General features: G+C 37.4%; 1 protein-coding gene across 22 annotated transcripts in view; it reads right to left on the minus strand.

Annotated features, from left to right (window-relative positions):
- LRRFIP2 (LRR binding FLII interacting protein 2) overlaps positions 1-21,069 on the minus strand; it is a 51,508-nt gene that overhangs the window by 27,102 nt on the left and 3,337 nt on the right. For 9 of the 22 annotated variants that reach the window (XM_079301941.1, XM_079301949.1, XM_079301945.1 and 6 more), the window contains exons 2-6: positions 15,604-15,708; positions 8,014-8,100; positions 7,307-7,357; positions 2,824-2,877; positions 1,661-1,726 (exon numbers count right to left, since the gene is read on the minus strand). In XM_079301941.1, coding sequence (XP_079158067.1) covers positions 1,661-1,726; positions 2,824-2,877; positions 7,307-7,357; positions 8,014-8,100; positions 15,604-15,693 — 348 coding nt within the window. In that variant the 5' untranslated portion in view covers positions 15,694-15,708. The remainder of the gene's footprint in view (positions 1-1,660; positions 1,727-2,823; positions 2,878-7,306; positions 7,358-8,013; positions 8,101-15,603; positions 15,709-21,069) is intronic. The other 13 variants (XM_079301934.1, XM_079301936.1, XM_079301935.1 and 10 more) reach the window with 3 other exon arrangements.

Raw genomic sequence — 21,069 nt, forward strand, 5'->3', positions numbered from 1 at the left:
TAACTAAGCCAAGTCTCATGTGGTAGATTTCATTAAACTGAGACAGCATTTACAAGCTTATGTAACAAAAGGCTCCTCTCTACACTAAAGGATCATCAGCCCCCCTGTTGAGCTGTGCAACTCATCATGATGCAATGACCTTCCAGGGCACCTTACAGGCTCAGGAAGGCCACTGCCTACAGGGTATGAAAGACTTTACAGGAGGGAGGGGAAATAGCATTGTGTGATCAGGGAGGAATTAAAGCTGGGGATAGAGGGATTAAGTGTTCTCGGGAGGAGCAAGTGTGTGAAAAAAAAGGAACAGTGTGATGAAAGGGCCACTTGCGTGTAAAGAGAATGGGAGTCTACCAGATTTGGCAAGTCTTAAGAATACTAATAAAAACAGCTTTGTAATAATAGTTTAGCCAGTGTCCCATGCTTCTTGTCACTCAGGAACAGCAAAATTTGTGAAGTTTATACTTCTTTTTTTCAAATAAGAAAATTTAAATTTTCACAGCAAGCTTGTTTTTTTCCAGTTCATGTTCATTTAAAAATTTCACAGGCATTTTGATTGTAGACAATGTGCAATACAAAATATAATCTAATATCAACCGAGGTCTACTTGGAACACAACAGACAAAAGAAACTAAAGGTAGTTTGATAATATTACACTTTACAGTAGTAGCATGCTGGAGTATTGCCCAGTGTAATTTTCAAAATTAGGAGTAATGAGAGTATTGCAAGAAAAAATATTTTTGTCTATTGTTACATCTGAAAAATTCTTCTAGACATCAAATTAATACCAGAAATTCCCCAGATTTAGGTTCTGTTGGTTATATATACTTGGTTATAAGTTAATATAGACCAGATTTATCTAATATTATTTCATACTGTATTCATATTATCTCAATAGTTCCAATATTACCAATATATTAAATTATATTTCAATACTGTAGATGAAACAGAGACTACGGTCTATTTTTGTGCTACTAAATGTATTACCTACAGGACCCATAGGTCACTATGTCAGTTTTAATCAACTGAACTATTTATTTTTGAAAGCAATTTCTTCTTTAATTATTACTTTCAATAAGCAACCTTACTATCAGAATGAAGACAGATCACTCAGACACTTAGCATCATGATGCTTAATTTATATTTTTGTAACTATTTACAGTTTAACAGTCTACTAAAATATGTTTAGCTTGCCTAAACTAAAAATACCACAAATATACAGACATATCCATTAATGGAAAGGAAAAATTTCTGTATTTCAGCCTTGTCTGTTGTTCTAAGATCACAACATATAGAAGTGCTTCCTGTTGTAAGAGTGTTTCCTGTTGTAACTTTCAACAACATGTTTGTACTTATTGAGGCTGATGGACAAGCTTTTTCCATTTTATTTTATTTCTCTACTGGGGATATTGTGAGCGAGCAGCTGAAGAGATGAATTCCCATCCCTTTACTAACTATTCTGTCTTGAAGATAACCTCACTTAGCATTTTCTGTCAGCTCTCACATTTGCTATCACAAAGTACTTTATTAGACCAACCATTGCAGCAGTCATTTTCTGTAAGCATGCTTTCACCAAACTACTGCTTTGGTAAGTAGACACAGAAAATGTTACAATGTGAACACTTCACACTCCATATAAAAAGCATGCCCATTCCAGGTCACACACCAAAAGATCTCTCCTTTTGGAGGTATTTGCTCTGCTCCTGTGAGATGCACTGATATCTGAGGAACGCTTGAGAATGAAATTATAAAAAATATATCAAGATATGAAATAAATATTTAAATTTCATTCTATTACTCTTTGCTGAATGACAGAAAATAACCAAGGCAGTCAAAGAAATTCTAAATGAGCCCCCCGAAAATTAGCTTAATTATCTGCCCAGTTCAAAACCCCTTGTTTAGACAATGACCAATTACTTAATCTCCATTTTAGCATATTTGCTATGTCAGCCAAGACAAGAGCAGATCTGAGCAAATCTATACCAGCTCACAAGTTCCTAAGAGTTGCACATAGAATATTTTACCTGTTTTCTTGATAAACCATTTACTGTTCAAAATCATTTGTGCGTGCAGCAAATTGCAGAAGCACCTAACACTAGAACTTGCATGGCATTACACAAAATTCACTTAATCAAAAACTACATTTAATTGCAAAGACCTCTTAGCAAGTGACAGTCACCTTATTTAAAAGTCACACAAAGGAAAAGCTCCTTTCCACTTCCAAAATACATAAAACCAAGGCTTTTATTTTAGTAATTTGTCCCTTTCCTGGCCTATATTCCCAGATCAATGATCAGCTGATTTCTAGACAGATCCAAGACCAGGAAAATGTTAACATAACCTCAATAAAACTGTTATTTAGCAATATATATATATGGCCAGAAGATGATATAAAAGAACCTATACAATAAATATTACTGTTAGCAGTCTTTGGGATATCTTACATAATTTGGCTACATTTTTTGCCATTAATGAACAATATACACCCATTTTCTCAAAGAAAGGTATCCTTGTATCATACCAAACTCTTCTTCAAATTGTATATTAAGGTACTGAGACCTTTTCTTCCATAAATACCAGAGAAACACACTAATACTCAAAGTGCAAGAAGAGGCTGTAAGATTGAAACATATAAAAATAAACTACCTTTTTAATATTGATGGAAATCAAATACCAGATGAACTTAAACATTATATGTGATTCAAAATGACTAAAACTGCAAATACTTAGAATACTGGAAGCTTCACCCTCCAGAACCCAAATCCTTTTTTGCTTTGGTTTGGTTTCTGAAGGATATGATCAAAAAGGATATACAGTTTGAACACAAACCAAATGTGAATGCCGACTGGACTGGTGAGAGTATCTGGCCCTCTCTGCATCTTCCTGAGAAATAAGAAATGCAGAGTTATTTCATAAGGATGGAAAGAAAAAAACAACCTGACACAATACGAGGAAATCAAAGTGAGCAACATGCTGTTAGCACTTTTAATGCTATGTGTCATTTTGAATAATCCATGGTGGAAAATAAACTCATTCAAGTCCAAAGAGCTCATTTCACCTCCTGTGGGTAAGTGTGCCAAAATATTACATCAGGGGATGTAAATAAGGCAGGTTAATATAATTAATAAATAGTGTTCAGTAGTCAGACTTTCTTACGATTAATATACTAATGCAGAAAAAAAGCACAGAATCATTTAAATTAAGAAATTAAAGGGAAAATAGTGTTTTACCAATTTACAAGTACACTAGTAAGAAATGTACCAAATAATTACTACATTCAGATTTTAAGTAATTGACATAGTTATTTTAGCCCTAATGGAAATTATTATTCTCAGTTGCCTCATACATATTTTACATTTTCTTCTCTATTAGAGGAACAAAGCTTCTTAAGAAAATTGATAAGTTTTAAGTTTTATAGTTTAGTTTTGCTCTACAGTGGCAGTGAAAATAATAAACCCAACTCATAAAATCTGAGTGATGACAACTAGCTAAGGCACCTTAGCATCTTTTATTCTGTTGAAAGATGAGACTAATTTATAATTTAAACACAATTCACATGCCATAAGCATCTCAGTTTGTCACAGTATGAAAACATTTTAAGAATACCCTTAATTTTAAAAGTATACTACTTGGAGGCTACAACACCATTCTGAAGTAGGAATTCTTCCTTAATTTATTTCCCTCAGTTGTAGGAAACATGTTGAACTATTCTAAAGATCAAAAGCCCATTATTTATGGAATTAAAGGCTTTGCCTCCAGATCACAGATGGGTATCTAAAGATTAAAACTAGCTTTGCTTATGGTCACATGGTTAGCATCTGCATTTTCACTGGATACATTAATTTGTTTAAAACTATTTTACGACTATTCAGTATTCAATGCACCTCTTTAAAACTCTGCCAGAGAACTGCCATGGAGGAAGGGCAGGTTCACTTCATGACATTTGTGTCTTCCTCTCTACACTGTTTGAGGTTTAACATGAATGCTCATGCTATTTAACTTCTCAACACAATATAGTTAGATCATTGCCAATTTTAAATACTCTTTGTATCTCTGGTCTGAATGGACAAGTATTTCTTAGTTATATCTGCAGCAGGAAAGAAGAGACTTTGCTAATTATATAAGATTCCTCTTAATTGGTAGGCAATAGAAAACCTGTATTAAGTGTTCAGCATGCTCAGATCAAAGGTTTATGTACTACAGTACCTACTACAAATAGATAGCTGCTTCTAGTGTCTAACAAGCTTGATTTCTAAAAGCTCAATTTTGAATTATGCATATTATCCAATACAGAGGTTACATCTTCCAGTCCAGGAAAGGAGTGTACATCTGTTCAGAATACCCCTGCAGCAGATGTACCTCTTAGAACTACAAAAGGAAGGCAGCATTCAGTTGAGTGGCATTAATTTTGAGTGGGATTCCTCACAAATACAATCTATGTTCCATGTTTTGGAAACTCTTGAACTCAAGCAAAAAAACCTTCGAAGGTACATTCTGCCAAGAAATACAGAAACTATGCTGATCTTGAGAACCTGAGAACTAATGTATACACAAATATCAGATAGGCAAAGAGACAATGAAGAATCAGTACAACTTTGTAAATAAAATTCTAATGACAGTCCTAGGATTTCTGAATAGAGATTAACTGTCATTGTAATTTCAACTATTTGAAATGATAGCTAGTCTCAGCATGTATTGCTTAAATCTTGGCGATTCAAAACAGTCTCACAGTGAACACTTGCCTAAAAGCCAGAAAAACCCCTGACATCCCCCATATACCCTTTTAAGAGGCACACAAAGTTTGTGAAAGGAACCCTCTAAAGAAAAGTCAGTCTCACTCCAGTACTGGGTAAAATCATGGAAAACTGTATTTTGGGAGGTACTGAAAAACACCTGGGGACAACTCAGACACTGGTCACAGTCAGTATGGCTTCATGAGGGGAAACTCCTGCTTGATGAACTTGATTTTGTTACACAACAGAGTAATCTACCTAGGTGACCTAAAAACATCAGTAGATTGTATCCTTTCTGACTTCAGCAAAGCTTTAGATACTGTCTCTCACAGGATCCTTCTGGACAAAGTGGGGTGCACACAGCTGGGTAAGCATGTTATGAGATGAATGAGGAACTGGCTCAAAGGTTGGGCACAAAGGGTTGCAGTGAAGAGGGTCATGTCAAACTGGCATCAGGTCACTGGTAGGGTTGCACAGGTTCATCTTAGGCCCAGGTCTCCTCATAAATTACTTGGATGCAGAACTCAAGGAACAGTAAGTTTGCCAATGACACCAAATGGAATGAGCTCAAGGAGGCCCCATAGCAAGACCTTGGCAAATCAGAGAGATAGGCATGCACCAACCATAGTGTCTTGGCTTGAAAGACAGCTACATGCCAGAGAAGGTGTGAACCTCCCTTGGAATGGAAAATGTGACTTCCTTGCCTCCAAATTATAACTTTAACATTATGGGGCTGTCAGGCAAAGATATAGGAAAAGGAATAACAGTCCTTCACACGTGCGTGTGTGCGTATACATATAAATGTGTGTGCATATACATGTAAAACAAGACAAACAACAAGAGCTACAGCATTAACAACAAACAGAAGGAAACCCCCCAGGCACAGTGCCAGCCTTCTCTGGGCTGTGGGGCGCTTTCCCCTCTGGTGCAGTTCCGGTCACAGCCGCCAGGGGCGCTGGTGGCTCCCGGCCGGGCAGGGCGGGTGCGATGATTCCCCCGCGCCTGCAGGGGGCGCTGTGGCGCAGGCCCAGCCCCTCCCTCCACACGGCAATGGCGGCACAGCTGGGAGAAGGGATGGAAAGGGGATTCCTCTACAAACCCATGGGGGGCAGCTGGTCCCGGTGCCCCTCTGGATAGCGAAATGGACTGTAGCAGGACCTTGGAACAACAGGGTGGAATAGCAGAGGCAGGCACACCTGGGGTGGTAAAAAGTGTAGCAAAATCTCCAGAGCTGTGCCAGGAGCTGCACTGTGGACTATCTCTGCAGGCACAGGATGCCAGGTTAGTGTAGCAAAAAGCCTGAAGCAGCAGCAGAAAACAGAGGTACTGGGCAGCAGCAGACACCTTCTGCAAGCAGCTGCCACAAGCACCCAGGAGACACTCTCTCCAGAGCGGGGACGGGGTCAGGGTTTTCCCCTGGGGCACCGAGTGGATGGTGTGAGTCCTTCCCGGTGAGGTCGGGTGTTGGAAAGGTCCCAGTTCAACGGCTGCTCTTACAAGCAAAGGCTCACCCATGGTAAGGAGAAAAGCAGTGCACTACAAAACTCTGCATTGACAGCGAATTCTCCCCACAGCAACAGCCCAACTACCTCCCCTCTGATCCTGAGTGAGGGGAAAGCAAGGGACAAGCTCGGTCCCTGGCCCCCCTGCTGAACTCTCCCCAGTATCTTTGCACTTCCAAAGAAAAAGCCCCCCAACTAAGAGACTGCAGCCAGCTGCACCCCTTCCCCCATCTTGGCCACATCCCTTGTTTCTTTTAAATATCCACTGTTCTGGTCCTTTAGACAAATGTGAGAAACATACCCTAAGAAAGAAAAAAATGGAACAAGTCCTAATCTCAAACACATATAAAATCATTATAACAAGGACAAGTGCTAGATTCTGCACTTGGGATGGATCAACCCTGCATGTACAAACAGACTGGGGAACAAGACACAGGAGAGCAGCACCACAGAAAGGGACTTGGGGGTCCTGGTTGATGGAAAGTTGAATGTGAGCCAGCAGTGCCCTGGCAGCCAGGAGGGCCAACCAATGTTCAGGGTACATCAGGCACAGCATCACCAGCTGGGCAAGGAGGGGATTGTCCTGCTCTGATCTGCACTGGGGTAGCCTCACCTCGAGTGCTGGGGGCAGTTTGGGGTGCCACAACATAAGAAAGATACAAAACTATCAGAGAGAATGCCCAAAGAAGGGCTACAAAGATGGTGAAAGTGCTGGGGGGAAGCTGAAGGAGGAGCAGCTGAGGTCACCCTGTCTGGTCAGCCTGGAGGAGACTGAGGGGAATCCTCATTGTGATATTGCACATCCTTACAAGGGGAAGTAGAGATGCAGGGATTGATCTCCTCTGTAGTGACCAGTGACAGGACCCAAGGGAACAGTGAGTCAGGGGAGGATTAGACTATGTACATATGTAATTGAACCACATACATATATAGTTTTATGTGTGCGTGTGTATATTTTATACATAATTAGACATTTTGAAATTACACACAACAAACCATTAGTAAATTACTTCTTCCAAAATCCTATGTTAGTTCTCTAAGTGGCAAAAACATGCACAACAGGTGATTTTAGCCTACCATCCATTTCTGGATATGAGCCCATTTTCTATCATATGAATGCTGAGAAAACTACAGAATGTAAAAAGAAAACCAAACAAAACATTTACAATATAAATTATAGTCACCACACAGGATTGGATTCCTAAATTGAAAACTCAGAAAGTTCTACATTAATTACCATATAATCTTCAGAATAATAGCAGATATCTACAGCAGCTCAAAAATTGAAACTGTAGCACAATGAGAATCATATAAAATTGAGGCAAAAAATGTTTGTATCTTTTACTCATTACCACAGGGTAAAAACCCCACAACAACTAAGTATGAGCATTACATGGATTTGAGTGTAATCATGGTAAATAATAAATACTGAATGTTTTACATGCAATGTCCAAACCTGAATTAAATGCATCAACTATGCAATAACCAGACTGCTGAAAACCTATTTCTAGGATTTTTTTTTTCCTCAAGAAATGCAAACATTTTTTAGGAGAAATGTGTGGAGCAACACACAACTGTATGTGTAAATACTACCCCATTTAAATATTTTTTAAAAATAAAAATACTGACAACAGCTATTTACTGTGAATCCTTTCAGTATATATAATGCTGAAATACTCACAAAAGTGAATTACACTAAAAGACAATATCTTAGGAAATGGAGAAATAAAATACATCATGAATTTTTGTAAAGATTTGCAGTAATTCCTGGTAAGTTACACTACCTCTTTTTGCTGTCGCTCCAGCTCTCTCATACGTATATCTCTTGCTTCTGCTCGAGCTGCCCGTTTTGCTGCAAGTCTGGCTTCTGCCTACAAGCATATAGAAAACAATTAAAGTTTCATAAAAAGGTTTTTGAATAATGGTTTGAGTACTCAATCTTCACAAGTACACATTAAGATTTTTACATCATAATACAGAACTAATAAAGAATGAAATTTCAAAAAGAACATGTACCTTACTCTTGAAAGACAGCATTGCTAGTCAAAAGAATTAGATGTTCATTAAAAAAGTCATAGAATGGCTTGGGTGTGAAGGGAATTTAAAGAGCATCTAGCTCCAACCCCCAGATCAGGCACCATCAACTAAACCAGGTCACTCAGCACCCCATCCAATCTGGCATTGAACAGGTTCCAGGGATGGGATATCCACAACTTCTCTGGCCAACCTGTTCTAGTGCCTCACCACTTTCCTAGTAAGAATTTCCTCCTAACATCTCATCTAAACCTACTTTCTCTTAGTTCAAAACCATACATTCTCTATGTCCTAATGCTACCTGCCCACATTAAAAAAAGTCATTCTCCCTGTTTTTCATATGCCCATTTCAGGTACTGGAAGGTTGCAGTGAGGTCTCCTTAAATCCATCTCTTCTTCAGGCTGAACAACCCCAGCTCTCTCAGCCTGCATTCATAGGTGAGGTGCTCCAGGACTCTGAGCATCTTTGTGGCCACCAAGTTCTTCTCCCAGTCTGGACTCACATCTGAGATTGCTGACTGACATGCAGTACGTTGTGCTTGGACTTGCTGAACTTCAAGAGGTTCTCATGGGCCCAAGTTTATCCAGATGGCCCTGGATGGCATCCTATCCTTCTACTATGCCAATTGCAGCACTCTGCTTCAGAGACCTGCAAACTTACTGGGGGTACACTCAATCCCACTGATGGTGTCATTGACAAAGGTATTAAAGAGACTTGGGAATATAAGGGAATAAATTTTGCCATATAGCCAAAGTTCGAGGAAAGTACAAGCCCAGTTTTTTCATGTTTGAATAATAAATTGCCAAAAAATCATCCCAAATTCTTTAAATATTAAACCACTGAAGACAGGTCTTCTACCAAAGATTCCAGTTGTCTATGTAATGCTAATTAAAAACTTCTGAGACTCACCAGTAGCTAAAAATTCAGAATTCCTAATTAAAATAATTATAGAAGTTCTTAAAACTTAAAATCCAATGGATTTTGGCTTTTGTTTAAGGATAGGGCTTTCGCTGCTTTTGCCATTGTCACAGCAAATGTTTATGCAAAACACTGGAAACCTATAAAACTATTTTACTGTGCTTCAGGAAAACGAAACAGGTGTATAACTTGGGAGTTTAACTTCAAATTCTGATTAAACTCCAGGCACAAAAATATCTTATCAAATAAGATATTCCTGTCAAACAAGACAGAAGGTAGATTCACTACAGCTTTTTTACTCAAAATAGTTTGTCTTAATTCCAAATGACTCATGAAGACTACTTTTTTCTGTATTTTGCATATGCAGATAAAACAATTCCAAGGCTCAAGGTGTCAATACTCCTGACTGCCATAATGTAATCTTGTTTCAAAGTAGCATAAAGCTACTCTTCTTTCTACCTGATGACAACACACAAGCAAAGCAAGGAAATTACCATGCAACAGGAAATACTTCCATTTGTAGCCTGTTATCACTCTGTCACATAGAAACTGTCACATAGGTATGCAGCACAGAAAAAGGACTCAGAGCTGATATGTTTGTGTTTAGTTTAGTCTATAAAATAGCAGATATATGCATTTGGCCTTCATGCTCTGGCAAGACTTTACTATTAAAGATACAAAGTTAATTGGTTTACTGATTCATGCTGAAAATCAATTCACATTTTACCACTCTCTCCTAGTCCTACACCCAGAGACCTAGCTTTAAATTCCTACAGTAAAAGGGAAGGTCCATTTCTTCTAATTTACTAAACCCTTGACAAAACACAAGTGAATTTTATGTAAAATATTTGTTATAAAATAGGTGCCTGAAATTAAAGGGAAAATCTTATCTTTTTAGAGATTTTTTTAACAAGTAGCTTAATATTACATTAATTTTTAATCTGAGCAACTAGATTCCTCTAAAAAGCACACAATCACAAAAAAGACAAAATTTGGCAAGTTAACAAAAACAACAGCTCTCAGGCTTCTTCCACCATATTTCAGAGCAAGAGACAAATTACAGGGCCATTAGAAAGGCCATAATACCAAGCAATTCTTAATTCTCAGCAGATCTGTTAGAACAGAGGCCTCATGCCATTGATGTAGCAGTCACACAAGTCTTCACAGCTAAAGTTCAAAATTAACAATAAATTAACAATAGTAGAGAAACAACCATAATTCAAAAGGACATAGTTTTCTTCCTGAGTGCTGCAATTTACTCTATTGCCTTACTGAAAAAGCCCATAAAAGTTGTGAAACAAATTATTACCAACAAATCCTTAACAAAAAATTTCATCAGCTACACTGAAATAAAGGGCTATCATGCTTTTCAACTCAACTAGTATTCAATTTGAGAGAGCATACCAAATACATCACTATTCCTTGCTCATAGTAGCTTGGGAGCCAATACACATTGCTTCCTACAGCGATTGCATTGAACCACATATATTCTACCACAATCTTTTGAAAACTTCTCTCAACTTCCAAGAATAACATGTTATCCAGTTAAAATCAAAAATATTTTTGGCAAGAAAGAAAGAAAATAAAGAAGAGGAGACTTTAACTTGAATGCCTTTGTAAAGACTGAGTCTGGAGACCGTCCTTGCTGATGTATTTTTGTTAGCCTCTTCATAGCAACAATCACAGTTGTTTTTATCCAGATAAGCATTATGACATTAACACAGAATCAATATGGTAGAGGCTTTCCTCCACATTGAGCACGAAGAAGCACAATATCTATCTCCATAGGGTAGATAGGCATCTTTTCCTTCCCTTGTCCGAATAAAGGAATTCACTAGAAAGCAACAGTATTTGATTTTTAATTTTTATACTCCAGAGAAGGTGACTCTAATTAGCTCCGATTAAGCATAAAATCTTCATAAAGTTACAATATAGGCTATCCTAAAATGTTATTCGCCTCTGAAAAAAATAGAATGATTGTGTCCTCAGGGCTGATGTAACACAGAAGTCGTTTCTCTCTGCCAAGGGATACGCAGTCCTGCAGTCCCCAGCGCAGGAGGCCCGGTTAAGGAGCATTTACCGCTTCCAGCAGATGGCAGCGCCGAGCGCACCGAGCGCCCCCGCAGTGGGACCGCGGCTCCCCGCCTGCCACGGGCGCGTCCTGGCACCAGGACACCCTGCCGGCTCTGGCTGAGCACCACGGTGAGCGCTTAGAAGACACGCACCGTAATTCTTAACAGATAACTACCTAGAGCAACTTCATTTCATCTTGTCTCATTCAAGGATTCCGTGCCCATGGCAGGGTTGGAATTAGATGATCTGTAAGGTCCCTTTCACTCCAACCCATTCTATGATTCCTTCTGGTGCTCAATTCTTCGGAATTCTCATTTCCATGCTTTTTGCCTTTATCTCCATACTGTCTCAGGAAATCAAGGCAACACTATCACTTATGTGCTAAAAGTATTTCTTGTGGCTCCTCAGAAAACTCTTTTCTACTTCTGATGTCTCCGCCCCAGTTGCCTACAAATCTTATGTTTTATCATGACTTAAAGGTTTAAAAGTCTTTATTTCTGATATCTCATTCTTTTTCCATTTATTGTACAGATTCATATATATATTAAAAATCTCTAGAGTTTCTTATATCCTATAAAATATCCTTAACCACTATTAAAAACGAAAGCAAACAAGATTATGAATTAATACTAAGGTATAAATAGCCAATTGAAAAATATTTAGTGACTTCTTACTAAAACAAAACAAAAAATCACCTATCATCTACAAGACAATATCCACAAGGATGGAATTATTTGGGACTTTGCTTGTGTTCTTAACAGAAGCTGAACCTACATGAAGATAAAAACATGTACTAAACTTTAAACAGATTCATATGACAAAGACTGTTGTTAACTGTTCCTAAATTCATTATATAGCCCTCAAACATTTAAAAATACTCAACTCGGCTTCTTGTACCATGGAAAGTCCATAACATATCTTTATCTAAGTAGGAACAACCGCCCTCTACTCAAAGTTGAGCAACTAGAAAGTGCTATATAGTTAAAATAGTCATAAGAATAGCTCCTGAGAAAAACCCACCCAACCAAAACTTGGAGACAACATTCCACAAGGCAGAAATCCAGTGAACACTGCTGCAATGCTGCTTGCCCACAGGGTCTAGTTCCCTGTCATCTAGTTACACAACCCTGAAGAATGGAAGAGCTGCTGATGGCAACACCCAAGAAAAGGCTGTGAATGGTAAATCCTGATTGTGCATTCAAACTCCTGTTTAGCAGGTTGAGGATGGTGAGATGACACGCGTCAGACTCTTCTCACTCTCTCTCATGATATTCATTGTATCTGAGCATGAGCCACAGGCAATGCAAGAACACGGAGGTGACTAAAACCTCCGTTCTCACATAATCAGACTGGTTTTGGACTGGTAATCCTAAAAGATGGTGATGACAGGTTACTGCTAAATATTTTAAAAGAATAATTTGTCTGCAAACTACAAAGACAAGTGAAGCAGGGATGCACAACTCAGCCAAAGATATTCTGTCCACAAAAGAATTTAATAAGCAGAGAATCCCCACAACAAACACACAGAGAAAATATCTTGAGATCATATCAGCTGTATTCAATGTAGACTGTGAACACAACCCTGAGAATATGAACCTCAATTTTCATTCAACTAGTTACATGGGAATCCTTTTTGTTTAACAAATGAGAATATAATGTTGCCAGGAGCCTGAAGTTACACTAGACAATCATCACCCATACTTTGGGAAGCTCGAACTTTGCACAAGATACATGAAACTGTCTTCTACACCAGGTGACTTACTCTTCATCAATCTGAGAAAGCCAACAGTTTCAGAATCCATTACAAAAGCTAGAGAAAGAACCAAAAGGTCATATAAAGGAACTCTATACTTTCAGGAGACAGACTTTTTCTCTTAAGAGATAAGTTGGCTTCAAATTTTAACCTTGCTATAATTAGAATACACTCAGCATTACATTTTAATGTAGTTGAATGCTTTTACACCCACAGTTCTTTTATTTCCTTGAAGGGAACACATGGAACAATGTATCTACACCTGCTCCTGCAGCTTTTGAAAAAAACATGATAAAGCGCTGTACCAAGATAAGACTGTCAAACTGATCAACTGCAAGTTATTTCACTTCAGACACTGTGAAACAGGGAAAGATTACTTCCAGGAAAGAATGCAAGAATGCACAGATAAATCCCTGTCCCTGGATATTACCTTTTCCTCAGTTCCAGTGAGCAAGGAAATTCAATGCCAGGAAAAAAAAAAAAAAAGAAAAAAAGGAAAACATAGTATAAAAAGTAGGCCCCTAAGAAAGAGGTTTAGTAACTCAAAAGTTCTTGGAATAAGGCAGAAATTCACTCCAGTGAATTTTTAGTTTTATTTTTAGTATATTTGTGTGTATTGTATTGTGCATTTTAAAAATGCTTGTCTCAATGCATAGTCCCACACCAAGGAAAAAATGTGGAAGAGATCTCTACATAACAGAAGTTAAGTACGAGAAATAAAGGGGAGGGAATAGCCAACAGAAGAAAAAAGTTTTCTGATGTGGAGGAAAGATGGAAAAAAATTTAAGAAATAACAAAGAGGAACCATCTGATCAGGCACCTCAGATCCTACAATAGTGCCCTTATCTTCCATTAAATATTTTCATATAAAAGTACATCAGAATCAACCAGTGCAGAAAAATGACTATATGGAAAATAACTTAGGGGATCAGTAACAAAGAATTCTTTAAACCAAATTTCCTAGAAATCAATGTTACTGCTACTTAAAGGAAGATACCTTTTCTTTTTGACACATGCCATAGAACAAGGAAATCACAATTACATCAAATTAAAAGTTTCACTTTCTGAAATCTGAACTTTTAGAGAAAAACTATCCTGAATTGTCATACAGTACATTAGAGTCACTCTACTAGAGTTCCTTGTATTACAAATTCCAATATTTCCTAGTGCCATTTTGTGATTGTTCTGAATCCCAGAGCACTTTTGTGCAGTTTCCCCATACAGATCATCCTGAGTGCAGCCTTTTGTTTCCACATATTCTGTTTACCATCTCTTAATACCTAGAACACCTTTAGGAAGATTTTCCACAGAAGACATGGGGATTACAGGACTCAATTCAATTCTAGTAAGTCATGTCTTCTAAAAAGATGGGATGCAAGAGAACGAAGCCCAACAGTAATTCGAACTAAGATAATATGTATTACATCCTGCTATTGAGATAATTTTCTAGGTTAAACAGCAAGATATTACGGAAGCATGCATATACTCAAAGAAATTTAAGGCCATATTGTTTCTTTTTTATTCACTGTTTTCTTGAAGAAATGAGAGAGGGACTTGATGAATGTGATCATACATGATGCAGAGTCCCACACACAATTTGGCTTATAGAGTGAGAACTTCCATCACAACTAGAACATGATTATGAACATGACTTTCTGAAAAGTTACCAACTAAAGTTGTTGGTTTATTTTTTTACTGACAAAGCATATCTTTTGCCAACAGTCTATCATAGATATACCTGAAAATGCCTAAACAAGCTATCTCTTCACAAACCTATTACCTACCTACTTTGTCTTACATACACATATACAGACAAGTATTTACATTACAAGGCCAGTTAGAATCCGCATTTTGCACTTGTTTATGTCAACTAGGGCAAGCAGCTTTGCAGATAATGTAGCCCCAAAGAACTTGGATCCACTTGTATACAAACAGTATTAAGGCTTTTGTTCCCTAGTCACAGCATTTTCACCTAGAAAAACTCTGGTCCAAACATACACTGCTAAGTCTTTAAATTCCAACTGCCTATATCCAGTGGGATAAAATTCCCCTTTGTGTCAACTTCTTGTTAATTGCACTTTTCACTGGTTGTCTCCAGCCCTCTTTTTTACGGGCGGTGAAATTCTTGGTACAGTGTACATATTAGGTTTATTTGGAAAGAAATGTGACTTTTCACATTTGAAATAGATTCTATTACAAATATATTTTAATAATGACTACAACACATTCAACACTAATCCACTACACTTACCATCTTAAGAACATCACACACTGTAATAGGATAAATATGTGTATTTTTTAGTTTTACACTTGAGATAGCACCTTTTCATCTATCTTCAAGCATGTAGGTATCTGTAGAAATAGTTCCTAGGCATAAGTATAAATCTGTGAAGTTACACTAATCATACAGTTAGTTGACATTTCAGTAAATGTGATTTTTTTTGATCAATAAATCTCTCACTCAGCTTATATTAATTGTAATTTTTTTTGCTAACTACACTTTTTAAAGCATATCTTAAAAAATTAACTTTTCCTGGATAATGAGATTACTTTTATTCCTATTTCTGAATTCAAGACACTTAAAAATTTGCAAACCTCTCTGGCAATGCTGCTGAGTGCTTCATCTTCTGCAGAAAACCTGTCTTTCACTGGAGTTCTTTTCCGTCCTGATCCAGGAGTTCCCATTTTTATTCTCTGAATCTGTATGTGAAAACACAGACAGGAAAAAGCTCAGTTTTAATTAAGATCTGGAAATAAAAACAATCAACCAATCTAACAATCTAAAAAGTTTTCTCATCTTCAGCTATGTAATACTCAAGAAATCTATGTGCAATTGGCATGTAATGGTAAAACTTTATCACAAAAGTTTGTGGCAGGTTTACAGAACACCACTGCATCCTTCAAGGTGCCCATGTAGTATTTTTCTACTGAACAGAACCAATCAGTTTACCTACAGCTTCAAAGTCAGACAACTGTAAACTGCTCCTGGCTCAAAAAAGATACCTCTGTTGTCTGTCAATTTACATAATTCCCAAACAGATATATACTTCTAAGTTATGGATGTGGAAAAAAAAAAAACACAGTAGACAACAAGTTCAAGAATTAAATTTACATGATCATTAGAGTTCTCCTCAAAACAGAAAAGGCTCAGCAGACAAACTTTACTGAGCATCCAAGTAGCTAGATGTGGCTTATTTACATTTTGACACAGCTGCTCTCATGCAGTTGCAACTGAACTAGAACTGAACTTCTAAAGCAGAAATTTTACTGTAACAGAAATAAAGACATTTTCACACAAAAAGCTACTCTTTTGCCTACAAGAACAAGGTTCTAAAATTGGAAAAAGAGGAGAAACATACTACCATCATATACCCGAAATACACAAGATACCCTCTTACTTTTCCTCCAGAAATCTCTTGTGAATTCCAAGCATATAAAAATGACCAATAAAATAAAACACAACCCATATAGTCACAATCAGAAAAATGTTACCAAAAAACCTAAAAAAACCCCAACAAAAACAAACAAACAAACAAACAAACAACAAACCTCAAAAAAACCACAACTATATTAGTTTTTCTCAAATATCCTAAAGAAATCCTACTTCCAGACATCCAGGTCCTCCCAAATGTCAGACTAAAATTTGGTGGTAGACAAGCTATTAGACAAAGCAAGTATCCTTCAAGGGGTTTGAGAAAACACCTTAGTTATAACAAAAATTTCTATTTGCAGGAAGAAGAGATCTAAAAGGTAACCAGTACTGGCTATTTTTTTGAAACTGAACTCGTACAAGAACTACTTTTCCTACCGGATCTAATTAGCAGAGACTCAGTAATTGATTCTAGTTTAGACAAAGGGAAAGAAGGAAAAAAATACAAATTTTTGTACAAGCAGATTTTTAACTTTATTACTTTTACACAGCAATCACAAAGCCAAAATATATTGGGGTATTTTCTGGTACTCAAAGGCACCAAGTAGCATCACAGGACTTTTTTTTTTTTTCTTACTTTGTAGCTTTTACACATTTTCACCACCCTTCCCTTAATAACTTATACCACTACTCCTTTTTTTTTCCTTGCAAGCAAGAAGATTTTTAACTGCTTCAAATTTTACAGGTATTTTACCATTCTTCCTCTGCTCAGTATTGTCACTACTAATCTGCTTGGTAAGAGTCTGTATTTTTTGTCTTAAAATCAAGCAAGTAAACTTACGTCTTGTACTCAGGCAAATTGAGATAAATACATGCACAAACAGTTTGGAGATCTCTGTGGCAAAGGTTTAATCTCAGAGCTAGAGGTTGCTGTCTGCATCCTGAATGTCTCAAAAAATCTGCATCTTTTCTCAGTAATTCTTATTGGCTGACTTCAAATATTAAAAGCAGATAGGGCCCAAACTAGAAGTTACATGAACACAAAATATTACCCCCAGAACAGAAGGCTTTAACAATGTTATACACTACCCACAAGAAAAAATCATGAAGTGTTCATTACAATAAATGGGGTTCATGTTAGAAAATACATTGAATCTATCTACTAAAAGTCACTAAACATGAAATTATTTTAATTGACACATTAAAGGCCATATTTGTTTTAACAGTATTTACCACATAAGTAAAACTGCAGAATAAGTGCACACACCATAGACTTGAATTGCATTTGTTGTCATCCTTTAAACAATGTACCATTTCTAATAGACAACAAACTTTGGTTTGTTAACTGAGTCAAATGCTCTTAGCTGGCAGATAGATTTGGGAAATGTAATGGGTTATAGCAAAAATATAGCTAATTTTAGTATAGCTATGTTTAGCTGTAAACTGCAGTTATTTGCAGAGTAGTGATTTCATAAAAATTAGATGCTGATGCTTTAAATGAGGACAACTCCATCTCAGTGACTGTGGAAGAAGGCAAGCGTGTCATCCCTGCCAGCCCTCTGCCACACTTCTCACCTAGAATGAGCACAGAACTCCTGACTGAGCCCAAACACAAGAGGGAACAGGACAGATTACCCTGAAGGTATACAGAGGTGCTGCCTTTGCCTACAAGGAGGAACTAACAAAGTCAAAGCTCATCTGAAGCCAAAACTAACAAAGGCTGATAAGGACAAAGAGAAAGGCTACTCTAAGGACATCAGGGACACAAGAAAGACTAAGAAAACTGTAGGGCCACTGTTTAGTGATAGGCGAGAGTAGTGGGCACTCGCCAAGCCCCACCCTTAGCAGAATGGTCTGGATAATAACAAATGTGAATTGTGTGTGTGAATCAAATAAGCAAAATTGCCTGACAGGGTATGGGCCCAAAACCAGCCATGTTGAAGAGCAAGAGAATTGTCAGTTACAGTAAACAGAAACTAGGAAATTAGACAGAAGCACTTGTTTGAAGTAAAGGAGTCCTCCTGAAACTAAAACCAAAATCAAATTTGAAGCCTATACAGTGACAGTAGCAGTGATTTTGGAGGGATACTAGCATCAGCCAAACCCCAGTTTGATGCAGAGTCACCCACTGACTGTATGATATCTGCCCAAGCAACACAGCAAGATCCTGTGCTCCAGCTAGCAGGTGGTCAGTACAGAGAGGGTCAGTGCACACCTGAAGTGTGTGAATGTGACCTTATTAGGTATGCTTTCACTGCCACACGCACTAGGACATAGCACAGCACTTATTAGAGAACAGCACAGGTACACACAAATCTAGTGTCCATGTCTCCAGCAGAAATCATGTGCAAATAGGGGACCCTGGAGCTGACAAACAGAACAGTTAAACACCAGCCTAGAGAGGCTGTGAAATGTCCATCCCTGAAGGTGGTAAAAACTGAACTAGACAAGGCTCTGAAAAACCTTTTCTAATTGACAATTCTTTGGGCAAAGGATTACCTCAAAGAATCCTTCTAAAAGAAAATATACAGTTCTATATTTATTACTGCTCTCAGCTTTGAAACTAAACCTCAATATAAGCTTTATTTAATTAGATGCTTTAATATTTCTTCAAAGGTCTTGTCACAATTTCTTCCATTCCATTTAACTTCTAATTAGGCTGATGTATGCTAGAGTATTTGATTTCTTGCTATAATGTTCAGTACTACAGAAACCTAGACATATTGCTATCATGCTAATTACTCTAATACTATAAATATCATTATACTACTTCTCAGGAAAATATAAGATACCAATACTTCACATGCATGCAGAAATATTTCTTAGATGTTTCATTTCAATAACTTTCTGATTACACAAAAAGTTATTTTGCTGCATGGGATAATGAATTTTGCTGCTGCATGGGATAAAGAATTTAATACATGCTTTCACATTAGAATTTTAATAAAAAATAACTAAAGAGAACACCAAAAGACAAACAGAAACAGAACAGTTTGCTATAATCTTTTATGGTTTAGAAAGATTAATACAAAATGAAAGAACACTATAATATCTGCTGCATTTACTGTTCAAAATTCCTGAGTCACGTCTATCACGTGCCTAATTCTATAGGCATGGTTACACATTGTATTACATAACTGATGATGTGACATCCTGTTGCATTTCATTCCAAAACAATGAAGTGTCTGAAGTCTCCAAACAAACCAGAAGACCTGTGATGAAATCCTTCAAATGCCCTCTCATTTGTCCTCAGTTCAGGCATATACACATTTTATCTCTTCCACAAGTCTTTGCTGTCTAGTCTTCTTCACATTACCTTGTGATTAAAGGTTCTCCTTGTTTCTTCTTTGCTTCCTAGGAAAAAAGTCTGATTTGTCTCAGAGGAAAAAAAAAGCTACACAAGTTCAGGGCCTATCACTCACCACCTTCAATGGCACCACCTGTTCTAAACGCCTGGGTGTATGCCAGCATACTTGGCATTACACACATAGGATCCAGATACCTTAGTGTGAACAGGCTATAAATAACAGAGCAAAACTCCCCTTCTCTTTCGAGCAAGACTACAAGATCACTAAAATTCACCTGTGCAGACACCATCTCTGTATAAGTGATTCAACAACAGAGAGGAACAGCACTGCTCTAGAACTAATGTCATTTAGAAACAGAATCTGAATGCAAAAATATTAATACTGCGACAGTTGCATTCACAATTGAGAAAAAGCACGATCATATTGGAAACTGCAGTTTTGTTTGCTTGACCTTTAGTGCTTTGTCCAAGCAAACTTTAAAGGAGACAAAGCAAACAGACATAGAAAAATCTAAAATTATGCAAGACAGACACAAGAGCCTTCCTCAGAAGAAAGACCCCATACATGCAGTTAATATGTTTGCTCATAGGTCCAAAACCACCACAAGGAAAAGGGCTGCATGACCACAGGGTGACCATGACTCAACAAAGGGGCATGTAGGAAGAGAAATAAATATATTAGGTTTTAATTCACTGAGAAATAGACTGAGCTTTAATGCAATCATTTTAAGGACTCATTTGGAATTTTCATTCCAATTAATATCTTAGTTCAGAGTATTAACCAAAACAAGAACTATTGCAAAAAAAGAGCTGCTACTATGACTGAAAGAGCCTAACATTAAAGGGAAAATACAAAGACTGAGAAAAGCATATAATTGCAATATGCCAGAGATTCCAGTGCTTACCACTGTATTGGAGACAAATTTATTCCAGCAGATGAACAGTGTTTCTGTTTTAAGAAGCTGTTCATCTCTAATCATGGCCCACTTCAAAAACCGATAGCACAAAGTTTCTGCTCTGAGTGGACAAGTTTATGTCAGCTTTTTCAGGAAAAAAAAACCCTTACTCTTTAGACAACTGCACAATGCAGTTTATTTATGCAGTATATTTGCAGTTTACTTGCCACTTTAAAATCTGAGAAATACAATTTCTTATGAATTTATTTAGCAATTAAACTACAATTCCTTAGAGGGAGTTGAAATCCCTCTGTCTGTTGGTGTTATGAAGTTAGAGACCAACAGAAAGTTTCCAGTTAAGACAATCAAAAAGCCATTATGCAGCTTGCAAGAGTCTGCAAGTGCCTGATGAGTCCATGAAGTGTAACAGTGCCTGGCTAGCACTGCAAGACAGTCAATGCACTGAAGGTGTCCTACAGCCCTGCAGA

Source organism: Erithacus rubecula (genome assembly GCF_903797595.1).
Source record: "Erithacus rubecula genome assembly, chromosome: 3".
NCBI lineage: Eukaryota > Metazoa > Chordata > Aves > Passeriformes > Muscicapidae > Erithacus > Erithacus rubecula.